This window comes from Equus przewalskii, chromosome 19 (assembly GCF_037783145.1).
Source record: "Equus przewalskii isolate Varuska chromosome 19, EquPr2, whole genome shotgun sequence".
Taxonomy (NCBI): domain Eukaryota; kingdom Metazoa; phylum Chordata; class Mammalia; order Perissodactyla; family Equidae; genus Equus; species Equus przewalskii.
The window spans coordinates 35801504-35828976 of NC_091849.1; the positions used below are offsets into that span (position 1 = coordinate 35801504).

Genomic DNA, 27473 nt, shown 5'->3' on the forward strand with positions numbered 1-27473 from the left:
TCGGCTGGACAGGCCAGCAGGCTGGAGACCCAGGGAAGCTGATGTTGTGGCTCCAGTTCGAAGGCAGCCTGGAGGCAGAACTCTGTCTTCCTTAGGGAGACTTTGGTCTTTTTTCTTAAGGTTTCAGCTGATTGGCTGAGGCCTACTCACATTGTGGAGAGTACCAATTTAAATGTTAATCACATCTAAAAAATACCTTTACACCAACTTCTAGACTTTTGTTTGACAAAAACTGGGTACCACGGGCACCATGGCCTGGCCAAGCTAACGCAAAAAATTAACCATCAGAGCCTGTCCGCATGTTGTTTAACCTTCTGAGCCTCAGTTTTCTCACCTATAAAATGGGGTAAGAAGACCTGCTTGAAGGGTTGTTTTGAGTTCACATGAGAAGTGTCCAGTGGAGTGCCTGGTGCATAGTAGGCATGCACTGAAAAAGAGGTTTTATTGGGGCCGGCCCCGTGGCCCAGTGGTTAAGTCCTCATGCTCCGCTTCGGCGGCTCAAGGTTTTGCTGGGTCAGATACCAGGCGTGGACATGGCACCGCTCGTCAGGCCGCTGAGGCGATGTCCCACATGCCACAACCAGAGGCACCGACAACTAGAATATACAACTGTGTACTGGGGGGCTTTGGGGAGAGGAAGAAGGAAAACAAAAAGATTGGCAACAGTTGTTAGCTCAGGTGCCGATCTTTAAAAAAAAAAAACGGTTTTATTGGTACAAACTCACAGCCTTTGCAGGAAAGTCATGTTTAGGTTCAGGTCCCAGTCCCACCAGGTGTTAGACAGGTGACCTTGGGCAGAGCACTTAACCTCAGCCATCCTGCGTTTCCTCGTCTTTACATAGTGGCACTTACTGTCTTCCAAGGTGATGTGAAATGCTACTACCAAGCATGAAGACATGTGCTCTGCGCTTAGTGGGGCTGGTGAACGCCAATTCTTGCCCCTTCCCTCCGCAGGGTGGTAGCGGCAGGCCCTCAGGAGATGTTTGGGAGGTCAGGCAGGGTGTGGCTAGGTGGCAGCTCAGAGACATGGCTCAGGGCCCAGATGATGGCTGTCAGGTGAGCAAGTGCATTTCCTGAGAGCAGAGGAAGGGGCTGGGTGAGAGGACGGTGCTGGGCTGGCCTGGGAGAGCAGCTCTGCAGGCGGACAGCCATCAGATGGCAAGCCCAGCGTCTCTCCCGGCCAGCATGCCTGAGGAGCACCAAGGCGGGGCTCTGGGTTGGGGGGAGGGCCTCTTGGAACCCCAGTATCCCACCAGGAGGTCATGGGGGAGGTGGTGGGACCATCAGAACCGGGTCCCTAGAATTCTGCCATCATTACTTTTGGATAGGAAGTGATGGTGATTTGAGGATAAACCCTTAAGCCAGGTGGTCAGTCAGGAAGAGACAGAACCTTTGTCTTTGGAAAACCCACCCCCAAACTACCACCACTCCAGTATCCCCAATATATGCACTCCACAACTAAACCTAGCCCTGTAGGATGTGTCCATTTCTGCCCACCCAGCCCCTCAGCTCCTTTCTGTGCTTGTGTCAGTTCTTGAGTTCTCTTATTCCTCTCAAATAGGCAGAGGGTGCCCTTGTCCCATTACCCTGCCACTGCCAGGCCCCCCTGCCCACTCCCAAGTTCAGCAGCCTACGCCTGTTCACCGCTGGGGGCAGGACCTCTCCCAGGGCTCTGTATCTCTTCCTGACTGGGGCACCTCTGGGACACTCGCCCTGGGTTTCTCCTCTCAACCCAGAGCTCTGCTGCCTGGGTGGCTAGTGGAGCTTGGCCACCTTGGCTTCTTCCAGGGTTCCCGGTGCTCCTGACGTCCTGAGCCGAGGGCCAGCAGCAGGCGAGGATTAGCGAAAGGAGGCGAGGTCTTGTTCTGGGGGCTCTCTGGGCCTCGGAAACAGAGTTTGGGTTTGGGCTTCTGTGAAGCTGTGGAGGAAGAGGGACAACAACTGGAAGAAGGAAGAGCATGGTCTCTGCCTGTGTGGGGCACACAGCTTGGAAAGCCACAGAATTGCGACCTTCTAATAAGCATCATCCTAACTTAAGTGGCTAATTTACACAGCACTCCCAAGTCCCAAGAACTTTCTCTCTGTTAACTCCTTTGCTTCTCCCTGTGACTCTCTGAGATAGATACTGTTGTCGTCTCCATTTTACAGAGGAGGAAACCGAGGCCCAGAGGGCAGAGCTGAGTTTTAAGCCCAGAACTCTGATTTGAACTCAGGCCATGTGGCTCCTGAGTCGCATTCTTACCCCCCACGTCTGCAGTTTCTGAGCACCTGGAAACCAACTTTGAGGTCATCCGAAGCCCTCACCTTTCAGCCCAGAGAGGGGAGCAGTCACTTTCCCTGATAGCCTCAAACCCGGGTGATGGCTCCTTCGTAGCCCTGCACCACTCTGCCTCCCCTCAGCTGGCGCTGCCGCTCACGATGGTTGCTCTAGTTTTCTTACCTCATTTAATTGAAGGTAGGGTCTGGGTCCTGCCCTGCACACAGGAGGTGCTCGTCAAATGTCCGCTGAATCAAAAGAGAGGGTAGCTTTGCCACGTGCAGTGCCAACAGCAGCCAAATGCCCAGACACCTGCTAAGCCTCCAGGACCACGAGGGAGAATGAGGAGGGCACCTCCAAGAGGTGGGAACAGTCCGGGGTGATTGTCACTGTGAACAAGACTCAGTGGTGGAGGTGGGCTTTGAGATCGAAAGGAACGTGTTTAGAGACGTTCCGAGTCTAGCAGAGGAGGCACAAATGCAAGCCACAAAAACATCTCTGCTTACAAGAAGAGCCACAAAGCAAACATGTACACAGACCACACAGGTCAGAGAAGGAAGTGCCGGAAACCTTCCCTGCCCAGCTTTGGAGCGGGTCTCTGCAGAGGGTGTTTACGTGTCACCTTGTTTTCTCCCAACAACTGGTAATGTGAGTTCGATTGCCCCTATTATGATGCCTCCAGGAGTGGCGGACCCTGCCCAGCCCCTCCAGCCAGTTGGTGCTGAGGCCAGGACGCCCAGGCAGCCTGAGGACCGCGTATTCCACAGAGTCCCTGAGGGCCTGCTCCGCGTCCCTCAGCAGTGCCCTGGTGGACAGAGTCCTGCCCTGTGGCCCTTACATTCTAGTGGGCCACCCAACACTGAGTAAACACACACAGACTGTCAGGTGGTGACAGAAGCTGCTGAGAACATCAAAGCCACTTTGCCCTCTCCGGCTGCAGGCTTCCCCCGCAGCACCAGGCCCAGGAAGTGGAGAGAGCCCACTGTCCCCCGTCTGTGTGCTGAGGGGGCCATTACATCCCTTTGACTGAAGGTTAGGAGCTAAGGCTCTGGGACAGGACAGGCCGTTTTAGGAACCAGGGACTGTCACCCCTACCCTCACCAGCCCAGGAAGGGAGCAGGCTGCTGGGTCATCTCTGCTGAGATCTGGTGCTTTTCCTCCACCTTCTGTGACTGGGATGGGGTCTGGCTGGAGGCTTTCCTGCTGTCACTCCTAGGGCCCTAGGTGGGGCTGGGGGAGTGGGGTGGGAGGTGTGGGAGGAGTGGAGTGTGCTTTGGTCTGGGGACGTTATTCCATAGTAGGGTAATCAAGATCTTTTGCAGAGACTGTATTCTGTATTGTAGAGAGAGAGGAATGCAGCCTGGAAAATGTTAAGTCTGTGCTCATCGGCATGGCTTGGGTCTCCCTAAGGTGCTGCTCCCTAAGCACCTCTGGTTTGGGTTTGGCCCCTGCCCCTGAGGAGGTTGCTCAGTCATCAGGGAAGAGAGGAGAGAATATCCGATTGGCAGTCAGCATGGCAGAGGCAGGACAGGTGGCATATGGGGTCATGCAACTGGCACTGGGCTGTGAGTCAGGAGACTGGGGCTCAGTGCAGGTCCCCTTTCCAAGGAAAGGGCTAATTTCTGAGTGTGCAAGGGAGCGATTCAGAAGAGACTCCCAGTGCTTCTTCCTAAGTCGTCTGACAGCACATATACCCCCACGTCATTGCCATGGCCCACACTCTCAACAGCTAGTTCAAACATCTGTACCTTTAATAGAAAAAACTTGGGGAAATCGTATGCTGCCCACTCAACATGACTGATACCTGTGCTCTTTCTACTCAAGAAGTTTCATGGGATTGAACTTGAGCTTCTCGAGAGACCCTTCACAGCATCTCTGGAGTCCATGCAAGAATTGAATTTCGGGGGGCTCAGGGGTTCTGCAGATGTCTGCACTTCTGCAGAACACACTTCACACAACCCCATGTGGGCCCACACAGTGGAGCCTCTTATGCCAGGAGAGGCACTTCCTGAGGACAGACTAAAGAGATTCTGTCTGCTTTCTTCCTCTTGCTCCCCTCCTCCCAAAACACAATCGTCCGCCCACACCCTCCTCCTCAACCGTGAGTTCAGCCCACGAAGGCTCTGACTTACACCAGATAGTAATAGCTGCCGTTTCCAGAACACCTGCCATGAGTCAGGTCTGGGGGAAGTGTTTGGAAACTTTTTGCCATCCTCCCAGAGGAGCTGTCCTTAACCCTGTGTTCTAGATGAAGAAACTGATCCTGAGAAAGGTTGACTCCCCGGAGACACATAGCTCTTAAGTGGCTGAGCCGAGGGCTATGTGATTCAGAAACATGGGCTCTTCCCGCCACCTTGCTGCCCTGTGGGCTCTAGTCACCTCCCCTGGCCCCCAGGCCCAGCAGAATATGAAGCCACCCCTGTGTTGTGTGTGTGCAGACCTCTCTCGGAGCTCCTCGCCACCGTCACTGCTGGACCAGCTGCAAATGGGCTGTGACGGGGCCTCGTGCGGGAGCCTCAACATGGAGTGCCGCGTGTGTGGGGACAAGGCATCAGGCTTCCACTACGGTGTTCACGCATGCGAGGGGTGCAAGGTATGGGCAATGGGGGGTGCTGGCTGGCCTTCAGGCTGTGGTCATATGGTGAGTTGACCTGCCAGTCTTTCCCTGGTGTGGGGCGGGGCCCCGACAATACCCTCTGGGCGATCCCCACCTGGGAGGCAGCCAGGCCCTGGGGCCCATTCCAGGCCTCAGCTCTGGGTCCTGGTGGAGAGGAGGGGTCCCTTTGTCAGAGCTTCCCTGCTGGGCACCTGCCCCGCTAACAGAGGCACTCACCTGGGCTCTCTTGGCTTCTGATAGCCCCTAGGGACCTGGCTCAAGAGGGCGGCAGGACAGAATGATGTCTTGAGCGGGGCCATCTTCCTGAGGTCAGGGTTTTCTGTGCCTCAAGGCCTGAAGGAGCCTCTTTAAAAAAAAAATGGAAAGTTACATTTCTTTTTCCAGTGGTGCTTTTGGGTTCTTCTTCCTAATGGTACACCCATCAAAATTTCACATAGTACTGTGTTAAACCACTACCTGGAAAATACCCAGAACTAGACACATTTATGAATAAATCAAGTTAGCTACCATACAATTTCCTGTCACCAAACTAACAAAGAAGCATTTGAAATAAATACGGTATATATCATTTTAATTATTGCAAAAGTTTTAGAGTTAGTCTTCTTCTCCCTCTTCCCTCCGGGAAAATTTCCCATTACGTCCAAATGTCAGGAGTTTTTACATTTTTATGCATAATTGGGCCTCCTGGCGCAACCCAGTGGGCAGAGCAGGACTCTCAGCCTCTCGCCTCCTTGTGGCTCTCCCTCACCTGTTCGCTGCTCCTCAGGGCTTCTTCCGTCGGACCATCCGCATGAAGCTGGAATATGAGAAGTGTGCGCGGAGCTGCAAGATCCAGAAGAAGAACCGCAACAAGTGCCAGTACTGCCGCTTCCAGAAGTGCCTGGCGCTGGGCATGTCGCACAACGGTGAGCCGCCCGGGCGTGGCCCACGCGGCCGGAAGGCCAGGCTTCAGGGAGCCCAGAAAGGGGGTGCCCTCATCAGTGCCTGGCACGTAGGAAGCACTGCGTAAATGTCAGCTGTTGACCTTGCTGGCCTGGATCCTGAGTCTTGGAGCCAGCACAAGCTGGCCTAAAGTCTTCCTTCCCCACACCGCCCAGTGTCCATCGTGGGTCCCAGGCTTGGAGCCATCTCCGCCTGTCTGTACCTGAGGCTCACCCTCTCTGGCCTGGAGGGGAACTGGGAATTGACCCCAGCTCCAGTGGTGTTGGAAACCATTCCCAGAGCCTCAAGCCTGTCTCAGATGACCCGGCACAATGTGAAAAGCCACTGCCAAGGCCTGGGATCCCCTCAGCCCTTCTTGGTTATTAAGGGTGGGTAGGAGCCAGGTGGGAGTTTCCTGGAGGCCAGCCATGCCCAGGAGACAGAGCCTGCCCTGCACTGTGCTCCAGACCTCCTCAGAGTCTCGTCTTCAGACCTCATAAAGTAGGATTTTGCAAACCCCACCTGCCTCCTCTTTACCCCTCTAGGTTAGATGCCCAGAGGACAGGGGAGAGCCTCCTGTTTAAACATTTCCACCCACAGACACCCTAACTGTCACTGTCTTGCATCTTAGAGGGTGGCAGGATCTGAGTGCTCCGTCGCAGCTTTTCCTAGGTGATAGGGTCTGGGGGTTTGATCCCTCCCCTCAGTCTGTATCTACCTGCGCCCCACTCCCTGGGAGGGGGAGAGGATTTCCTAGGAGATCTCAGGGCTGGCTGAATTCTCGTTTGTCCTCGGAGAAGCCAGATTCGTGTCTTGTTCCGTTCCTAATGACTGCAGTTTCTGAGAACTTACTTTGTGAATACTCTCATTTAGTTGTTCTGACAACCCGTGAGATTTAAGTATTAGCCCCATTTTTCTTAAGAAGAAAGGTGAAGTAGGCTCCCAGAGTCACACGGCCGGTAAGCTGCCAAGCTAGGACTCAAGCACGGGCCTTTTCACCAAAGCCTGTCTCCCTGCCTGCCATGCTCCCCCAGCCCCCAGCCAGAGGGGTCAGTCACTGTGCGTTAAGGCCCTGGTGTGCCGCGCCCTGTGAACAAGACAGAGTCCTGTCCTCCTGGAGCTTCTGTTCTGGAGGGGTTCCCCCACGTTCTGACTGGCTGGCTCTAGAGCTTTTGAGGACCCTGGGCTCAAAAAGTGTGTCTCCGTCCTTGGGGATCAAGGAGGTTAGAGGTGCTGGCCCCTGCCTGGGCTCCCCGGTGACTGTCCCCCCACCTCTGCAGCCATCCGCTTTGGCCGGATGCCAGAGGCCGAGAAGAGGAAGCTGGTGGCAGGGCTGACAGCAAGTGAGGCGAGTCAGCACAACCCACAGGTAGCTGACCTGAAGGCCTTCTCCAAGCACATCTACAATGCCTACCTGAAAAACTTCAACATGACCAAAAAGAAGGCCCGCGGCATCCTCACCGGCAAGGCCAGCCACTCGGCGGTGAGTGTTACTGCTCGGCCTGGCAGCATCCCAGGCTCTGGGCCCCACTGCCACCTGCCCGACTCCTGGGAGAACCAGGCCTCCTTCCTCCCCTAAGTTCATGGTACAGGCAGGGTATGGGGAGCACATGGGCGGGAGTCCCCCAAGGCCTGGCCTCTAATGGGGCCTGGTTTTCAGCCCTTTGTGATCCACGACATCGAGACATTGTGGCAGGCAGAGAAAGGCCTGGTGTGGAAGCAGCTGGTGAATGGCCTGCCACCCTACAAGGAGATCAGCGTGCATGTCTTCTACCGCTGCCAGTGCACCTCGGTGGAGACCGTGCGTGAGCTCACCGAGTTCGCCAAGAGCATCCCCAGCTTCAGCAACCTCTTCCTCAACGACCAGGTGACCCTTCTCAAGTATGGCGTGCATGAGGCCATCTTCGCCATGCTGGCTTCCATCATCAACAAGGATGGGCTGCTGGTGGCCAGTGGCACTGGTTTTGTCACTCGTGAGTTCCTACGCAGCCTCCGAAAGCCCTTTGGTGACATCTTGGAGCCCAAGTTCGAGTTTGCTATCAAGTTCAATGCCCTGGAACTTGATGACAGTGACCTGGCCCTCTTCATTGCAGCCATCATTCTGTGTGGAGGTAAGTGAGGGTGGGGCGTGTGGGCCGGTCCCCATAGCCAGCCCTCCTGGGGCTTGGGCTCTCACTGCAGGGGGCACAGCCTAAGCTGGGACAGCATGGGGCAGTGTCCATGTGATGATGATGGCAGTGGAATGTGCGAGGCACTCAGTGTACATGCAGGAGCAGCTCCGTCTTGTACAGATGGAGTTGAGATAGAAAAAAGACTGAAAGGAAATACGCCAACATGTTGATGGGGGTTGTTTCTGGTGTTGGAGAAATTTTCTGTATTTTACCTGCGGTTTTCAAATTCTGACACCATAAATATAATAATCATGCTAACAGTGGCATAGAGCTTACTTCATGCCAGGCACTGTTCTAGTACCTTTTCTGAGATTATACTCATTTGTTCCTCACAATAACCCTGTGCGGAAGGTACTTCTGTTATCCCCGTTTTACAGATGAAGAAACTGAAGTCCAGAGAGGCCGAGTGACCTGTACGTAGCCTCATCTCTAGTCTGTGGTAAAGACAGGATTTGAATCCAGGCAGTAGGCCAGCCGGGTGGCACAGCGGTTAAGTTCGCACATTCCACTTCGGCAGCCGGGCTGTCGCCAGTTCACATCCCAGGCGCGGACCTACCCACTGCTTGGCAAGCCATGCTGTGGCAGGCATCCCCCGTATAAAGTGGAGGAAGATGGGCACGGATGTGAGCTCAGGGCCAGTCTTCCTCAGCAAAAACAGGAGGATTGGTGGCAGATGTTAGCTCAGGGCTAATTTTCCTCAAAAAAAAAAAAAAATGAATCCAGGCAGTGAGTTTCTTAACTACAATACTATCCTGCCTAGTCAGGAAAGAAACAAAACAAAACAAAGGAGGCGGGCCAGGAGGAGGGCTCTGGGGACTAGAGCAGTCAGTGGGGCCGTCACTGACAGGGCAGGGCTTGGGTCTGTCACAGCAAGGAGGCCTGCGGTGCCCTGGGCCAAGTCACCCATGCGAGGTGGGCGTAGGGGGGTTCCCCTGCCCTTCTGAGACCTCACGTGCCTGTTCCCTCCCACACGTCTTCCCTGTGTCCCCACAGACCGGCCAGGCCTTATGAACGTGCCACAAGTGGAGGCCATCCAGGACACCATCCTGCGTGCCCTCGAGTTCCACCTGCAGGCCAACCACCCCGACGCCCAGTACCTCTTCCCCAAGCTGCTGCAGAAGATGGCTGACCTGCGGCAGCTGGTCACCGAGCACGCCCAGATGATGCAGCGCATCAAGAAGACTGAGACCGAGACCTTGCTGCACCCCCTGCTCCAGGAGATCTACAAGGACATGTACTGAGGGATGTGCCCAGGGCCTCCCGGCAGGCCTCCAGGAGACTGAGACTCGGGGGCTGGGGGACAGAGCTGGCACAGGCGCCACTCACGGGACTTTCCTGTTGGCCAGCCCCTGGGCGCTCAGCACGGCACCCGAGCAGTGGGGTCACGCCCCCGTGTGCTCAGACACAGGGCCTCTCGCTCCTGATCGTTTTCCCTTCCTTTGTCTCCCTCTTGCTCACTTCCTCTTTCCTCTCTAGTCTCTGCTCATTCTCTTCCTTTGTCTCTATAGGTTCCTTTTCCCTCTTCCCTCCTCCCTCACCTCCCTTTCTCTCTCTCCATTCCCACATCTGTCCCTGTCTCTTTCTGTGAGACAGTTTGTACTATTTCACCAGCGGCATAGAACACGACCTCTGCTTTTGCCCCCCTTGCTCCCCGGAGCAGGAGGAAGTGGGGCCTGCCCTCTGCACCAACAGTCACCTGCAAGGGTAAGGGCCTCACTTCTGCTCCTGTCTTCACAGTGAGGGACTCGAGTCATCCAAAGAAACACTAAGCTCTCTGGGCCCGGCTCCCTGGGGACGCCACGCAGGGTCTAGGCTGACTGCAGCAGCACCTAGTCCCTGGGTCCCTCCTCGAGGGCCAGGACGCCTCCCCCAGACTGTCACCACCCTTCGGGGGCTGGCGCCCCCTGACCCAGCCAGCGCCACCCAGCAGCACAGCCCCGCCCCACTGATACCCAGCGCTCTTTCATTCTTTTCACTGGTATTCCAGGCCAGTGTTGCTGATCGCCCCCTGCGCTGGCCGCTGGGGGACACCCCCCAGCCTGGAAGGAGGTAGGGTTCCCTCCAGGTGGGGGCCCCCATCCCCCATTGGAGAGGAGTGAGTCTCAAGGGAGGTGGAGGTTGGTAGGGAAGGCAGCCAGCAGTACACTTAATTCTGACCCCAGGCCTTGGGGTCGGCCCCCATCATGCTTTCCCACCACTCTGCAGCAGCCACCGAGTCCTGCCTCCGTTGTGTCAGCACTGCAGCTCCCACTCAGTGCCAGGGCCTGGCCTCAAATGTGACGCTCCTTTCTCCAGCCGGGAGGCACGGCACTGGCTCCAGCCTGGCTGAGGCTCACGCCCCCGACACATGCACGCACACACTCCATGGAGCTGCCTCTCCAGCACACACCACAGGCACTGAGGTCACTTTACCTGCAGCTTCCACACACAGCCGCCCCCAGACAGGTGGGCACTCAGAGGGACCAACAGGTGGACGGGCAGAGCCCTGACCTGCCCCAGGGCTGTGCCAGATCCCTTGGTGGGCAGAGGTGTCCTGCTGAGTCAGCTCACTGGGGGAGGTGCCAGGGGTGAACTGATCCTACTCATTGTGACACTCATTTGTCCCAGCAATTCTGCTGCCCTTCTTTCCCCTGTATTTGGCCCAGCTGGTCATGTGGCCTCTGGGGACCAGGGGCCTTGCCAGGCCCAGCCCACCCCTCTGGCCCGTTCCCCTACCCTCCCTCTCCGCCCAAGTGAAGTGCACTTGCCTTGGAGGAGGGCTCAAGCCTAGCGCAAGGGCTTTGTCTGAGCAGGAGGGCAGAGCCCGCCCAGGCTGCTTTTCCAGGCAGCAGACTGGCTGGGGTCTCTGAGAATGGCGGTGGAAGATGTGTGGTTAGAGCCCAGGCTTCCTGGGTCCTGTCTGGTCCTCCTTCCCGAGGGGCCTTTCCTTCTCTGCCCCAGGACCACTCTCTACTGGCAAGATTCTCCCCTCTCCCCGCCCACCCTCGCTGACCAGGGACTTGGGTTGGGTGCATCCTTTGGGCCAGTGCTGTGAAGAAAGAGATGCTGTGCCTGACACACCGCCCCCCCCACCCCCCGCCGCCAGCCGTGTGCCCCTGTCCCCACCCCGGTCTGACGCCGAGAGTAGCACACAGCTCTTCTCAGTGTCTGAACAGTCTCCAAAACTGAAATGTATATTTTTGCTAGGAGCCCCAGCTTCCTGTGTTTTTAATATAAATAGTGTACACAGACTGACAGAACTTTAAATAAATGGGAATTAAATATTTAAGAGTTGATTTAGGCTGACACAGTTCTTTATGTGTTTTTCCTGAGCGCTCACAGGATCCCTCCCCGTCCTCCGTGTCCAGTGCAGAGGAGGAAACTTGGTTGGGCAAACAAGACTTTAGGGTGCTGGCCGGGAGGGTGAGTTCCGGCCTGTGGGAGCTCCCATCATGCCCTCGCCTCCTGCCCTGCTCCCACTCCTCCATCAGCAAGGGCTGCAGGGCACTGAGAAGATGTCTTTCCTGCCCCGCCAGGGGAATTTAGGGTGGGAGGGGGAGAAAGGACGCACTCTGGGAAGGAGGTGTGGTGCCACGGCACAAACCGGGGTTGGGTGTGCAGGTTCTTGGAGGGCCTCAGAAGGATCCTGGAGGAGGTGACCCTCTCTGGTGGGGGGGCTTGCAAAGCCAAAGCCCATCAGTCACTGTCAGCTTTTTGCCACCCTCACGAGAGAGCAGGGCTTTCCTCTCCTTAGCCAACGCCCCAGTTTTCTCTTCTCGCAGGGGTGCCACCTTCACAGAGTCTCCAGGCAAGCCCAGCCCTCGGCAGCCATCCTCTGGCTGCAGTGTGAGGCAAGCTCAAGGAACGTTACAGCGCTTTCTAGCCAGGGGAACAACCACCGCTAAAATATTTCAAGATGGGGCATTTACCTCAGGGGATTCTTAGGAAAGTATTGAAAGGACTGAAAGATCCAAAGAGGGAAAACAGGTCATCCAGACATCAGTGACCGGGAAGCCACTCAGCTCCAGGGCTGGGGGGGAAAGTGTTATCTAGAGGCCACCATCCCTGGAATACCCGCTGACCCTGCAGAAAGCCCGCCGCCTGTCGATTTGCCTATAGAGTCAGAGCCCATGCACACTGTACACGTGGGGCTGCCAGGGTGCTCGCAGCCACCACCACTGCTGCTACCCCTGGGACCTCATCACTTGAGCAAGAAGCCTGGAGTTGGGACGCAGCTGCTCCTGCCAGAAGTGCCATCCGTGTTTGGGGGTGGAGGGGCAGCTTCTCCCTTCTTCCTGTCTTCCAGTCTGTTGCCCATACCTTCCATTGAAAAAACAACAGTAAGGGAGTCTAGGAAATGTAGTTTGCAGACTTGCAGCCCTTGCTGTGTAGAGGAGTGCCTGGAAGAGTAGACATGGATCCAAAAGCCAGCAAATAACTCGCACACAGTACAAACCCCAGCCCCAGCTGAGCTCTCTCAGGTTGAGGCTCGCAGCTTAAGGCGGTGGTCAAATCTGACACTTGCCTCCCTGTTTTCTCTTTCGCTGGCCAGGTAGACAGAGCAATCCGAACTCTGTCGAGTCTCAGATGGTTCCTCTCAGACAGGAGAGCGACGTTCCTAAGGGAATGGGAGGGAAAGAGGAGGCGGCTTGCTTAGATCGGGGGCATCTCTGAAATTGGTAGTCTTGCTTATGATGGAATCTTCCGGTTTGCTTGGTTTATTTTTCTCACCTCCCTATCTTTTCCCACACCACCATCAGGTGGGAGAAAAATAGTTGAAGACTGTGGCTCAGTTGTTAAAAGCCAGTCCTCTTTCGATCACTAACGAGGTAAGATCAGAGGATGCCAAACAGCTAGATGTAGCTCAGTTCAGAGAGCTGAAGCTAAGTCTCCGTACCGCTTTATTCACCTGGCTTCTGGGGCTGCAGAGAGCTAGCATCGTGTTACTCTGGCCCCTTGTTAGGACTATCACTAAGTGATAATCTTTATTAAGCACCTATTTTGTGCCAGACACTATACATACATCACCTCCAATCCTCACCACGACCCCATAAGGTAAATATTACCACCCGCCATCTTACAGGTGAGGAAGCAATGAGAGGTTAGGGAGTGTGCGTGGGGTTAGGCAGCCAGGAAGAGGCACAGCCAGTACTGGTCCAGGGCCTTAGCATCTCTGCTTTCCACTTAGGAGCAAAACCTTGGGGACAATAGTTGGTCACCTGGTCTCTTTTTAATGATATTCAGGACAAATGAATCAAATATTTAGACTAAAAAAGAAGAAAGCAACCTTAAGACAATTAGAAGATAGTATTCCAATAATTCTGTAAAACTCTTCTGAAATAAAAAGTTTATTTTTTAAAAAAAAAAAGGGGGAAGAAAGAAATGGGATCCAAGGATGGTAATATCCCCAGGGAGCCTGGAAGAAGATGATGCAGAACGTATCTGGAGGACAGATAGAGGCGGTCCAGAATTCCCACAAAATGACAAACGTGAGGAGACGAGCCTGCGTGAAAACAAATAGACATAACAACCAGTGAAATTAGAGCCCCAGGGCTTCCAAAATATGATGAATGATTATAGGAGAGAAATAAGTTTTATATTATTAAGAATATAAAGAAATCAAAACCATAAGAAAGGAACGATTTGCTTCTTTTAAAAAAAAATCTTTAAAGAAATTCTTGGAACTTCCAGAAAAAAAGAAAAGAAAATGAGTCAAAAAACAGATGAGACACAGTCGAAGAGATGATTTTTGCACCTCAAGAAAGATCTGAAGACATTATCCAAAAGATAGCACAGGAAAAGCAAGATAGAAGTTGTGGAACAGAAGAATAGAGTACACATTCTCAGACGCTGCACAAGGCGGTAGAAGTTGGTATAATCAACTTGAAAAACAATTTGGCAAAATCTCGTAAAGTTAAAATGTGCCGGTGGATGCTGCGGGGCGTCACTGGCTCCCACCCCTCCCAACCCAGACGCTAATTTCCATGGCTGCCGAGCTCACAGCTGAGCTCCTCCCGGCAAATTGCCTTTACTGGAGGGTGCTGCCCCGCCCAGGACAAGCACACCCACACTGCCTCCTCAGGGGCAGCCCATAGCCAACACAGGCAGACGAGGCCAAGCCTCCTTTGCCCCAATTTGGGACAACTTGAAGGATCAGCACAGCTCCACAGCTGACGCTTCTGTCTCAACTGCCTTGTGGTTTAACTTCTCTCTCTCCCCAACCCTGCTTCCTTCAATCCCTTACAGGTGTTGTTCCACAGAGCACGCCCCATGATCTTCTGCAAGCAAACCTCCAAATCTATTTCCTGGAGTGGGCAACTTCACACAATACCCTAGGGTGAAACCCACCAAATTACATCGAGCCTCGTGTACATGTTCATTGCAGCAACAGCAGAAACTTGGAAACAACAAAAATGTTCATCAACAGGAAAATGGATAAACTTGACATATTTATACAACGTTTAAAAAAAAAAACCAGAAGAAATAGATGGAAAAAAATTTTTATATAATCTTGAAGTGGATAGACCTTTCAAAAGTCTATCATAAAATGTTTTTGTCACACAAAAAAATTTTAAATCAACCATGTAAAAAAATTTGTGACATAATCAAAGGGCTAATTTCCTTAATATGTAAAGAGTACCTACAAATCAATGAGTAAAAGGTCAACAACCTGATAGAAGAATGGGCAAAGGATATAAACAGAGAAAGTAACACCTCTCGACCCACATACGAAATAGAGGAAGATTGGCACGGATGTTAGCTCAGGGATAATCGTCTTCAAGCAGAAAAAAAGAAGATTGGCAACAGATGTTAGCTCAGGGCAAATCTTCCTCACACACACACAAATATGTCCTTAAACTTTCAAGTGCATATCTCTTATTTAGTCTTTTTGAACTTCCCCAACTTACCTCCCATGTGGGGCAGTGCAGCCTAGTGGAGAGAGCATGGGCTTTCGGGGAGCAGTAAGATGAGAATTGAGGGAGGGGTCTTAGGAATAGTCAGAGTTGGAAGGGCTCTTACCCTACCCCTACCTCCCACCCTCGGTGGCCCCAGCCGTTATTCTCCCCACTGCAATCTCTGAATGTACCAGGCATTTACACTGCCCGAGAGAGGCTCTGATTGGCTGGTTTGCTACCATTTAATCTGGAATGTCCTCATGGACAGAGCTCCAGGCAAGCTCCCTCCCGGCCCCTCTCATGGTGGCCCTCACTGAGGCCTCCACACTCTTCCAATTCTTTGTGATCAGGGTAGCAAGTGGCTTCATTGACAGACACAGACCAGGCCACAGTGACTTTTCATAGAAAGAACATCTTGGGCCTGGAAGCCGGTCCCCCGGGGCCTCTTGCATCTGTCCATACATGCCACTCTGGAACAGCCTCCCCTGGGCCCCGCGTCAGGCTCACACTACCCCCTGGAGGCTCGGAAGGCTCCCAGCTCGCCCTCTGATCTCTCTGACAACCTCAGCTCCACATATGGGGTTTATGCAGCCCTTGGGGTGAGAGAGGCTCCCCCTGGCCTCCTCAGTTAGAAATTCCCCTCATATATCACAAGTTACTTCTCCCAGGATCCCAGCCTCCCAAGTCCTTGGGTCCTCAGTCCCAGGTCCTCATGACCCCCTCCCAAGCCACCCCACCTTCTTGGACCCTTAAAGTTCTTAAACCATGCCCCAATTTCCTCCTGAAATCATTCAGGGATCTCTGAGGGCCTTCATGCCCCACCCCACCCACATCCTGGAGCCTGGACTGGGCGGCAGAGGCCCCAGGCTCCCAGCCGTCCTGCCTCCACCCTCTCGCCTGCCTCCAGGCCTGGGGCCACGGGAAGGGGCAGGCCTGGCCGCAGGGCCCCTCCTCCCTTTGGCCCTGCCGGGAAAGGGAGGGATAAAGGAGCACCAGAGGAAGCCTGCCTGATTCTCACTAGGGCCTGTGGCCAGCATGGATCCTGGAGGGCTGGATGGCAGCGGCCGTGGCAGGGAGAGCAGCCCCCACTCCCAGCGGCCACGCAGGTAGGGGTCTTGCTCTCACGGGAACACAGGGAAGGTGGGAGAAAACACTTTGGGGTTTGGCCCGGCCATTAAAAGCCTAGTCTCTAGGAACTTGGGGTGCCTCTAGGGGAGGAGGGAGTTCCTTGCCCTCTACCCCAGCTTGGGAAGGGTCTAGGTCATCTGCCACTCCCTCATAGTCCAGAGGAGGAGACTGAGACCAGAGAGGGGAAAAAATATACCAAGGTTGCACAGCTTAGTCAGGGCCAGCTCAGGGTCTGACCATTTAGGGCAAGGATTCCTCTCTTGCCTTCTTTCTCTCCCGCCCAACTAAGGCTTCTCTGCCCGGGAGCACCAAGCAGCTCCCTGCAGGTGGGATCTGGTCACCTGTGCAGCCCGAGCGCTTAGCACCATGCTAGGTGTTCATAAGTGTTTGAATGGAAACATTTGGGTTGCACCACGACCACGAGAGTCACCCTTGTCTCAGGCACGCCGGCGCCCTCAGCCTTCCTTCCAGCAGACTTTCACGCCTTCGCGCAGATTCATATTGCCAACAGCTGGAAGAGATCAGTGTCCCAGAGAGAACTGAAGTTGGGGTGAAGAAGGGATTAACTGTGGATCTGGGGGTCTCGGTGTCAAGTGGTTTTCCCAGGCTGGGAAGAAAGGCAGCCAGGTAGCAAGAGGGAAGCGGAAAGGAAAAAAGAAAAAAGGATGGAAGGAGATTTTTAATCGTTCCTTCCTGAGCTTTGCTGCAGGGCCAGGAAGGTGGCAGCCTGGACGAAGCTTGGACCCCCGAGTTTTAAAAGCCATGGTCAGGGGGCTCACTTGGCGGGCTCCACCGCCCCACTACTGTCCGCAGTCCTACCTTCCAGCCCCCCAACAGTCCAGTCCTGATTCCCAGGCTCACTGCTCAGGGGCCACTCCTCCAGCCCCCCGGGCACCCAGCCCCTGTTGCTGCCTCCCCAGGACTGGGTCACCTGTGACTTCTGGCTGCTCTGTCCCCATCCCTTGGCCTCAGAACTTGGCCTGAGAAATCCCCCACATCCGGCAGCCCTCACCCCTGACAAGTCAATCTTGGTTAACTAGAGATCCATTGGGCTGAGTGGGGACACCTGGGCTATCGTCCCAGCTCTTATTGCCAGTCCCTGGCCAATTACTTGAGCTTTCTGAGCTTCAGACTTTGAAAACCAAAAAGGACTCCTGACTTCTAAGGCTTGTTTTGAGGATTAAATGAAATAATTTGACATTTCCCCAAACAAAATGTTTCATGGATGTGTCAAGAGTGTATGGGTGGGGGGGCCTAGAAACAGCAGAAACGAGTTGAAACAAGGCTGGGTTAAACAGGCTCCCCTGTAGGACTTATCAGAGCCTTTAGTGTGTTCATGGACAATAAGCAATACACCACATGACTCTAAGAAAATGCAGAAGGAAGAGCTCTCAAATCGATTTGGTTGCAAAGCTCCTAGCCCCTTTCCTTGTGGCTCATCTCATGGGCTGAGAGCCCCCTGGACCCGTCGGAGAGCTTTGTCACGGGACCTCTCAGCTTGTGAAGGAGCTAGCATGGTGGCCTCTCGAGGCAGTCCTGGAGGTCAGCCTCACTGCTGGTCTTTTGGGAAAGGCGAAGCTCTCCCAGCGCATCTCTCCTCCCAGAGGCTTCCCATTGGTGGACGGGGCACAGGGGCCCTTCAGGCCCTTCCTCTGAGGGCTACTGGTCCTCCCCTAGGAGATGAGTGGCTCCTCCCCTCAGGCTCACCCAGCCCTTCCAGGGCGGCTCTTGTCTCCACCCCCCTCCCCCCATGCTCCCCAACTTTGCTGTCATGCGCTCATCTGGTCCCTCCTCTTGTCTACTCCCCACACCAGGCCAGACAGCTAACATTTTTACATGTAAATCGCCTAACAAACATTTTGAAGAACCATGTATCCCCCTCCACGCTCAATCATCTCATGTTTTTTGTCATAAACGTAAATAGTTGCAAAGTTTATAATTTCTAATGTATTATAAATAGTCCCAATTTAAAATAAGATGATTACATGACTTTTTTTTTTTAATTCCAAAAGAGATTTTTAAAAGATGTTTTTAAAGGGACGTTCCGTCACTCAATCAAATACTTTTCACTGTTTCTGACTCCTTCTTCTCTAAGGCTGGCACGTCGGGCAGGCTTTTGAGGGATGTGTTCAGAGCCCTCAGCCCACGAGAACTGGCCGTCAGTGTTCCTGTGGCGGGTTCTCCACTTCCCCAAGCCGGGCGGGGAGAAGCATCACAGGGCGTCGTGGGGTCGTGGGCTGGGGCTCGGCGCAGAACCTCAACCTGAGTGGTCCTGGCTGCTTGCTTCGGTCCTGCCGACAAACTCCCAGCAGCAGCTGACCAGAAGCAGCGGTGGACAGCGTGGATTTAAATAAGGACATTACCCTTTTCGTGTATCCAGTGGCATCTAAATATCAGAGACTGTTAACATTTAATGTCATCCATTTAAAAAATAGATAAACAGGCTCTTACCATTTTACATAACTCCTTTTTCTCCTTGAATGCCTATGCTATTCCACTTCCCCTACGGAATTTTATCTTAACACAAACGTTTTTATTCTCAGAAGTCTTTTCCTGATCACAATATTATATGTTCCTGCAACAAAATTATTTGTAAAACAGAAATTTAATTTCTTTCGAGACTTAGTTATTAGTAGTACTCAATTGATCAAAACAACTTAAATATATCATACCCTTTAACAGTTAATTACTAAATAACAAAAAATTTTCTTTAGAAAACTTCCTCCTGAGGTAGACGGCACTGTTGCTTCTCCCCACCCCCCCACCCCCAAAAAAGCACTCACGTATCTGTGGATAAATATTACTTATTGCTAGAATAAGACAGGGTTCAACATCAATCTCTATTTTTAATTTTTATAAATGGAAGCACTGAGAAATCTTGATCACAGAAATAAGTGGATGGAAATGAAAGGTGATTTATTATAGTAGGGGCACTCAATTATCTGAATTGCCTCTGAATTAAATGCCAAAAATTACAAAGTGGCCTATCAAAAATTACTGTTGAATGATCTTACGTTACGCCCCTGGTCCTCTCAACAGCTTCCGCAAAAATAACAACAATAACCACAACTGCTATTATTATTATAATAAGCGTATTATTATATAATATAATCATTGTCATAATGATTATTACTACAAGCACCCGCTCCAAGGCCTTGCCTGGCCACCCTGTCTAAAGTAGGGCCCCACGCTGCCAGCGTTGATTTGTCAGACCGTTTTCGTGTCTGCATTTGTCCTGGTTACTTGTGCCCATGTTTTAGGTCCTGGACTGGGGGAGGCCAGTAAGGCAAATTGTGTGGGGTTGAATCCTGTCTTTATTTAAAAGATCAATATTTTGTTCATGGTGAATTTTTTTTTGCATTAATTTTGATCTTTAAAAAAATTGCTCTAAAATATTATTTCCTGCTCCTGAGGTTTTTTTGGCATCCCCTGAAATTTTGTATCCGAGGTGAGGGCCTCCCTTGCCTCCCCGTCGTCCTGGCCCTGGTTTCTTGGTTCTCTGCTCCATCACCTCATCGGGGGCTCTGTAGGCAGCTTCCATATCATGCAGGGGCTCCCTATGTTGTTGTGAATGAAGGACCCATGTGACCGTCAATCTGGCACCTTCACCAACAAGGTCGGGGGCCTGGCACCCATCTTTCCCTCCCTCTGCCTGCTTCTCTGCCAGGGCCTCACTCTCAGACATTCTCTGGGGGATGGAACTCTCCATGCGGACCCTCAGCTTGGGCTGGCAGTCTGTTCTTGTGGGACTAGAATCCGGGCTCTGTCCTGGTCCCTGCTGCCCTGGCCGCTGCAGGTGTGCGTTCATTCCCCCTCCAGGTAGGGAAGCACAGGACGAGGGCAGAGGTCCTCTCTACCCTGTACCTGACCCAGAGCCAGGACACGTAGTAGGTTCTCAATGAGCGTTTGCCCACCGCCTCCTCCCACCCTTTCCACCTCACACCCTGACCCTCACAAGGCCCAGTAAAGGGGAGGAGCAGAACAGCTCATATTTACTGAGGGCTTTCTATGTGCCAGGAACTTGACACACACTGTCTCATTTACATTTGACCCGTGATGTAGGTACTAATCTTATCCCCATTTTACAAACGAAGACACGGAGGCATGGAAAGGTTGTCCAAGCTCTCACAACCAACAGGTCATGCTACCGGGTAGAACTGGCTTTACATTTTGTGGGACCCACTGCAAAATGAAAATCAGGGCCCCTTGGTCAAAAATTTAGTAATTTCAAGACGGCAACAGCAGAGCATTAAAAGCAAGTGTGGGACCCTGGTGTGACTACTCAGATCCACACCCAAGAACCCAGCCCTGGTACCAGAATTTAAACCCGGAATTCTGACTCCAGAACCCACAAGATTCTGGGCTTGGAGGAAGTAATAGTCATCGCTGTGATTTACCGAGCACCGGCTTTGTGCATTGTGCAGAATCTTAAACCCTTGCAACAAGCCTGAGGTAGCAATGAGGCATCGTCACCCTCATCCTTAATGGTGAGGAAACCAAGCTTTAGGGAAGCTGAGTTCCCCACCCGGGGCTCCTCAGCGGGGCCGGGATTTGAACACAGGACCAGCTCCAGAGCCTGTGTCCTGATATCACAGCCTCTCTCTAGAAGGGTCACAAAGGCAGGAACCAAAGCCGGGCCGAGTATGACTCCCACCGTCTCTTAGGCACTTTGCGCGAGGGGCCTGTGGCTGGGGGCCGAGCTGCCGCTTTGCTCAGGCTGGGAAGGCGCCCCAGGTCTGCAGATACTTCCAGCGAGGCTTCTGCTTCCACGGAGATGGATGCAGGTGAGCACCTCTTCTCCTCGAACGGGGAGTGGGGTGGGGGACGCAGAAGGAATCAGCCCCTCAGGGACCACGCCTCTTCCCAGAGCCTCAACTCCCCTCGCAGTTCCAAGTTCTAGGCTGAGCTAGCTCTGAGCCCTGGAGGGGCTGTCGCTGTCTCCTCACCCTTCTCCTCCCCACTACAGCTATCAGCATCCACAGCAGCCCCCCAGCCATCTGGAGTGGGGCCGCCGCCATTCAGAGCCACACGTCACCCTGCCAGGACCCTGGCTGGGGCTGACCCGCAGGGGCTCCGAGCCCACCTACCTGCCCTCTGTGGCTGTGGGTTGGGGCTGGGCCGGTGCCTGCGGGGACACGGAGCCTGGCCTGGAGGGGATGGCCAGCAAGGCCGTGGAGTTTGGTGCCAGTTCCTGGAAGTCCCTGTCACCATCATGTGAGTCGTCTGGGGCACTGCAGGTGGGCACAAGTGGGACCTGACATCAGGGTTCCTGCTCTGGCTCAGAGCATGTTTGATGTTCCCTCCTCCCCTCTCCCTCCTCAAGATTGCCAGCTAGAGGGAAGTTTCCTCCTGGCTGCATTGCTCTCTCTATCTAGAAGCAGAATGCCAGGGTGCCTGTGGAACCAAACCACCTAGTTTCAAATGCCAGCTCCACTAGTTAGTAGCTGTGTGATTTTGGACAAGTCGCTTAACCTCTCTGGGCCTCAGTGTCCTCATCTGAAAAGGACACTGATAATAGTACCTGCTGCACAGGGTCGTGTGAGGGTGGGATGAGTTCATACGTGTGATGTGCTTAGCACAGTACCTGGTGCAGAGTAAATACTAAGTGTCAGTGGTTATTTTTTAAATTATTGCTCTAATGCAGTGCTGTCCGATAAAACTTTGCCACATATGTAGTTTTTGTAACAGCTTTATTGATATATACTTCACAAACCAAAAAATTCACCAATTTACGATGTACAATTCAATGTGACACAGTATATTATATTCAGAGTTGTGCAAACATTACCACTATCTAATTTTAGAAGATTTTCATCAGCTCAAAAAGAAACCCATTGGCAGTCAGCCTCCATCCATTGCCCTTCCCAGCCACTGGCAACCATCGGTCTCCTGTCTCTATGGATTTGCCTATTCTGGACATTTCATACAAGTGGAATCAAGCAATGCATGGCCTTTTGTGGCTGGCAGCTTCTACCTTACATAATATCTTCTCGGTTCATCCATGTTGTAGCATGGAGCGGTACTTCATTCCTTTTTATGGCCAAATAATATTCTACTGTATGTATAGCATACGTACACAACACCTTTTGTTTCATTCATCTGTTGATGGGCATTTGGGTTGTTTTCGCTTTGGGGCTGTTATGAATAATATTGCTATGAGCATTTATGTACAAATTTTTGTGTGGGCACATATTTTCATTTCTCTTGGGCACATACCTAGGAGAGTGGAATTGCTGGATCATGTGTTAACTCTATGTTTAACATTTTGTAGAAGTGCCTAAATGTTTTTACACCATTTTACAATTCACATAGGTAATTTAAAATTTTCTAGTAGCCACACTAAAAAAAGTAAGAAGCAACAGGTGAAATTAATTTTAATAGTGTATTTTATTTAACCCAATGTATCAAAAATTATCTATCCAGTATTATCATTCCAACATGTAAGCAATGTAAAAAGTTATTGATGAAATATTTTAGAGTCCTTTTTGGTACTAAGCTTCAAAATCTCGTGTGCATTTTACGCTTACAGCACATCTCAGTTCGGACTAGCTCCATTTCAGGTGCTCGGCTGCCACATGTGGCGAGTGGCTGCCGTGTTGGACAGCGCAGTTCTAAATAGTTGTGTTAGAAACTTATAATTCTGCCTGGACTCTGAGCTCTTTGGGGGTAGGACTTTGTGCACCCATGGGGCCTTGTGTGCCATAGATGCTCGGTAGATGCTGCCTGAATGAGTAAATGAGTGAATGGATCCAGTTTTCTCTGATAGCTGCTGACGGTGATCACAGCTACTCCCTGAAGCCTCAGCCTAAGTCAGACCCTATCCAGGAGCTCGTGGCCCCACTTCAGAGCCTGGACCTTGAGGGGCAGCAGGTAACGAGGGAGGGCGAGTGGCAGAGGATGACATGCTGGACCTCTGGGATGCCCCGACTTGCTGGAGGAGGACTCTGTGGTCCCCAGGGCTGTATTTGGGGTGGCAGCGTGTTGGGGGGAGATTTGCTCTGACCATACCCCTGGCTGCAGAGGGAGCAGGACAGTCGGGATGTTGTGTGTGGCATCTGCATGGACAAGGTGTGGGACAAGCCAGAGGCTGAGAGGATCTTCGGCATCCTGCCCAACTGCACCCACGCCCACTGCCTAGGCTGCCTGCGCACCTGGCGGAAGAGCCGACAGGACTTCCCGCTGGATGTCATCAAGTCAGTGCCAGGGAGGGGCCAGCAGGGAGGGAAGGAGATGGCCCGGGGGGCTTGGAGGCCGGCCTGTGGGCTTGTGACTGTTCTTCTCTTGCTTCCTGCCCTACCGCACCTTGCAGGGCCTGTCCCCAGTGCCGCGTCCACTCCAGCTACATCATCCCCCACAAATTCTGGGTGAGCAAAGGGGCTGAGAAGGAACAACTCATCAGGAACTTCAAGGCTCGGACCAGGTGAAGATAGCAGGGGGAACGTGATTTGGGGCTAGGAAGGAGGGGAAGACGGCCCCTCATCCATTCTGGTTCAGCCACGGTTCCCAGCCTGGGATCCCCCAAATCCTGAAAATTCAGAGTGATGGAGATGGCAGGCAAGGGTGTGAACTGTTTCCACTATTGCAGAAAGCCCAGTAAATAATGGCGAGTGACTGAGACAGCCGCTGAAGAGCAAGGCCCAGCTTCTCCTCTAGCCTCGCTCGGGATCCATGCCGGCAACTCAGCCTCGCTCGGGGCAAGGAGAAGCTCTGCTTGGCTTTTATTTATTTTTTAAGCAGGAAAGTAAATTGACACGAATACGTGTTGGTTGCTTAGGTCATCTTTGAAAACCTGAGGTCTCTGGGGCTGGCCTGGTGGCACAGTGGTTAAGTTCACACATTCTGCTTCTTGGCGGCCCGGGGTTCACCAGTTCGGATCCCGGGTGTGGACATGGCACCGCTTGGCAAGCCATGCTGTGGTAGGCATCCCACATATAAAGTAGAGGAAGATGGGCAGGGATGTTAGCTCAGGGCCAGTCTTCCTCAGCAAAAAGAGGAGGATTGGCAGTAGTTAGCTCAGGGCTAATCTTCCTCAAAAAAAAAAAAAAAAGAAAATATGAGGTCTCTGAGAGGGAGACTAAAAGTCAGCCTTGGGAGACAGGGAAAAGTTGGCTGCGTTTTAATCTCTCGGGGAGGGTAGGCATTGATGCAAAATCTGGAATTAGCTATAATTCCAGGTTCTTAATTCCACTCTCCCAAAGGGTTTATTACACTTGAAATATGCAAAGTATCTTTGGATAAAGGGTGGGATAAAGGGGGTCTTGTCTCTACCTGTGAGACGTTCAACCTTGTTGGGAAGACACCTGGGTTTGCCTGTAAACTGTAATTGCTGCATCAACAAGGTCACTGAGAAAAAACTTGGGTGAGTCTCTCAGATGGGGTAGTATTTGAGCCGGGTGCCGGGAGAGGCGTAGGGGCTCCTCAGGAGGAGAAGGTGAGAGCACCCCAGGCAGAGAGCGGTCGAAGTGGGGAATCCTGGCTGCGGGGACGCCAGAGGGGCGCACCCAGGCCCGGGGAGGACGGGAGACGGTGCAGATAGGGTTCGTTATGTATGACAGACTTGGCGCCTCGTAACCTGCATGAAGCGGGGACACTTCCTGTCCTCACGCCGTGGAAGAAGAAACTGAGGCATGGTCTGCATGACTTAAGTAAGGAAGTGGGGTGTGAACCCAGGTGTGCTGACTCATAGCGGGACACGTAGGAGTGGTAGGGAGGATACTGACTCGAGAGGAAAAGGGCCAGACCTGGGTGGCCAAACGACCGTGAGGTTGAAAGGAAAATTTAAGATGACTAACGTTTCCAGCAGAGGTGGCCACGGGACTGATACCTCACATGAGACCCGGGGGAGGGAAGCTGGTGGGAATTTGGACAGGTCGAGGGTGGGCTTTTTGCCGGTTATCCGGATGGAGGGGTCCTGACTCTACGTTCGGTCAAATGGGAGGAGGAGGGAGAGGAAGAGCTAGTCGTTTAGAGGGAGCCCCAGGCTTCCGGCTTGGGCTGTCCCTGGGGTCCTGCATTCACACTGGGGCTGCGGGAAGTGGGGAAGACTCAAGTGTGCTGGAGTCTAGCAGTGATAATGCAGGACAAAGGCTACAGACATGCGCGCTATCCTTTTTTCCTTCTCATCTGCCTTTCTCTGTCATCTCTCCTTCTTTGAGGAGAATGCTGGTCCTCCTCAAGTGGATCACGAGTTGCCCACAAACCCCTCCTGTATTTGACCTTTCATGGAGTGAAATTTGAAATCTCAGAAGTGGGAAGCTTCTTAATCAATTTCATTAACGAGCAATTACCAGCTCATAAGGCCACCCCTCAGACCAGGACATTGTCCTAACTTGGTTTCGGAGACACATTTTAGGGTTATCTGCTACCCTCCTCTCCTTTGGGTAGCATTATTGAAACTTAGTTCAGCGAAGGAAAAGAGATTCCCGGGATTACAGCTGGCCCAAACAGAGACTGTGGGAATTAGAGAAAGGCATCCCTTAAGACACTTGACTGCCATCTGCAGGAAAGTAGTTGTAATAAATGTAAAATCTATCCTGTGACGCTTGTGGTGGTGCCTTTGTGCTGTGTACAACCTACCCAACCTTATGTGTCAGCCTTGAGTGCCCCTACCTCCTGGGGCAGCAGGGCTTGAAGGCGATGATCCTCTCTCCTTCTGCCGTCTCACAGCCAGATCCACTGCCGGTTCTTTGTGCGGGGGAACGGCCGCTGCCCCTTCAAGTCTGACTGCATTTACCTGCACCAGCTCCCAGATAATGCCTCGACATCTGACCCTCCCTGGCCTGAGAGTATGCAGCTGGCCTCTGGGAGTGAGGTGGTAACAGCAGGGACATGGGGCAGGGGAGGCTAATGGTCATGGTTTATAATAAGTGTGACAAATGTCTGATGTCTAGAATGTTAATGGTGACTGCTTAGATGTGGCACCTTTGTGCTATGTACAACCTGCCCAACCTTATGTTCAGCCTTGATTCTCAGGGCAACTGGGGTTGAAGCTGATGGGTTTTCACTGATTTCTTTCTCTACTCCCAGGTGCTGGGCACAACAGCGTTCCTAAGGGGCGCCGAGCCAGAGGACGAAGTGTTCTTCACCAACTGTGCCCTGGCCATGGCCTTCTGGGGTTCAGAACTCTTACTGGATCCTAACAGTTCTTACCATGGCCTCCTGTAACCAGGACCAGTGTGGGGGGACAGGGCTGAGGGGCAAGGGTTGCTTGGTGGTAGGTCTTTTCCCTTTGGGGCTTGGTGGGGGATGAAAGAAGTAAGCCACTCCCCCCCATGACCTGCAGCAGTGACACAGCTGGGGATGTGGGGAGGGGTGAGGCTCTTGGGAAAGAGGAAGAGTTCTCACCCTCTTCAGGGACTTGGTTTTTAACTTTGCTCTTTTGTAGAAGGATTCTGAAAGAAAACCAATAAAATGCACTCAAGCCGTCACCGCTGGTGTTTGAAGAGCGTCTGTTCATAGCCCAGGGGCCCCACCCGCACCCCCACCAAGGGGGGCTTCTGCTTTCAATCTGAGGCACTCAGCCTCTGGAAAACCTCACTTTACACTCACAGGGAATGAGAACGGAAAGGGCAAATAACATCTTAGCATTGTGAAAATAGTAATGACGTCACGGATCCCATGACTGGGTCTCGAGGATCCCCCAGGGCTCTTCAAGCACCTTAGAACTTCCCTCCCTGCACTCCTTCCCACTAGCTGGAATGCAGACTTGGTGGGCGTGAGCCAGAGCCACTACAGGGTGCAGCGGGTGGTTGAGGATAGGCAGGGCACTGAAGGCTGTCTAGCATTCTCGGCCCTGCCCGTTACTTGTCAGGGCCTCCCAAGCCCCCCCCCCCCCCCCCCCCCGCTCCCAATGCCAACACTTGGTCATTTGAACACAAAAAACATCCATGAATTTGGAATTGCTAACCTGAGATAGAGGTGCCGGGCAGAAACTTCTTTCCTGTTATTTTGGCCTTTGCAAAGCAGGCACTATCTAAGAAACACTCCTTAGTCTTTCCCAACAGCTCCTTCGAAATCATTTTTGAGAAAATAAAGATTCTGGCTCCATGGAAATCAGATGTAGCTTAAACAGCTCCTATGGCTTCCCGTACTGTTCAGGGTGACAGACAAAGCCCTCCCTATGGCCTCAAGGCCTCACAAGACGCCCAGGTACCTCTGATCTCTCCTACTGCTCCCTGCTCCTCAGTAAGTGCATTCTGCTCCAGCCACGCTTCTGCCCAGGGCTTTTGCATTTGCTGTTCCCTCGGTCTGAAATGGTCTCTTCACACACCTCGACCGGCCTTGTGCCCTCATTTCCTTCAGGTTCATCTTGCTTGAACACCTATTTAAAATTGCGTCACTCTATCTCCCTTCCCTGCTAAGTTCTTCTTGAAAGCACTCATCATAATCAAACCTTCTATAGTCTGCTTATACAGTTGTCTGTCTCCCCAGTTGAGTGTCAGCAACAATGTCCCCTGTTGTTTCCCCATATTCCCAGCCCTAGGTGCTCAGTAAAGATTTCTTGA

The 27473-nt window shown here is 52.7% G+C and overlaps 2 protein-coding genes across 4 annotated transcripts in view; both read left to right on the top strand.

The window, feature by feature from the left end:
• PPARD (peroxisome proliferator activated receptor delta) overlaps nt 1–11239 on the top strand; it is a 73279-nt gene extending 62040 nt beyond the window's left edge. For both annotated transcript variants that reach the window (XM_070585958.1, XM_070585957.1), the window contains 5 exons: nt 4696–4850; nt 5641–5779; nt 7076–7278; nt 7456–7906; nt 8960–11239. In XM_070585958.1, coding sequence (XP_070442059.1) covers nt 4696–4850; nt 5641–5779; nt 7076–7278; nt 7456–7906; nt 8960–9207 — 1196 coding nt within the window. In that variant the 3' untranslated portion in view covers nt 9208–11239. The remainder of the gene's footprint in view (nt 1–4695; nt 4851–5640; nt 5780–7075; nt 7279–7455; nt 7907–8959) is intronic.
• Nucleotides 11240–15815: 4576 nt separating this feature from the next.
• Nucleotides 15816–26396, top strand: LOC103552598 (E3 ubiquitin-protein ligase makorin-1-like). 2 transcript variants are annotated; one of them, XM_008522700.2, is made up of 8 exons: nt 15816–15947; nt 20634–20753; nt 20936–21206; nt 22723–22839; nt 22990–23162; nt 23279–23389; nt 25636–25780; nt 25996–26396. In XM_008522700.2, the coding sequence occupies exons 1-8, from the start codon at nt 15877–15879 to the stop codon at nt 26131–26133; spliced, it is 1146 nt and encodes a 381-aa protein (XP_008520922.1). In that variant the 5' UTR covers nt 15816–15876; the 3' UTR covers nt 26134–26396. The 2 variants fall into 2 exon arrangements, with proteins under 2 accessions (XP_008520922.1, XP_008520923.1); XM_008522701.2 differs by having other exon boundaries at nt 20936–21183; nt 22736–22839.
• The last annotated feature ends 1077 nt before the right edge of the window (nt 26397–27473 follow it).

Bases quoted from the DNA above. Each gene is read 5' to 3' on its own strand.
- LOC103552598 (XM_008522700.2), top strand. From the start codon at position 15,877: ATGGATCCTGGAGGGCTGGATGGCAGCGGCCGTGGCAGGGAGAGCAGC. The intron at 23,163-23,278 runs GTCAGTGCCAGG...CGCACCTTGCAG, and splicing joins TTCCCGCTGGATGTCATCAA to GGCCTGTCCCCAGTGCCGCG. The intron at 25,781-25,995 runs GTGGTAACAGCA...CTCTACTCCCAG, and splicing joins AGCTGGCCTCTGGGAGTGAG to GTGCTGGGCACAACAGCGTT.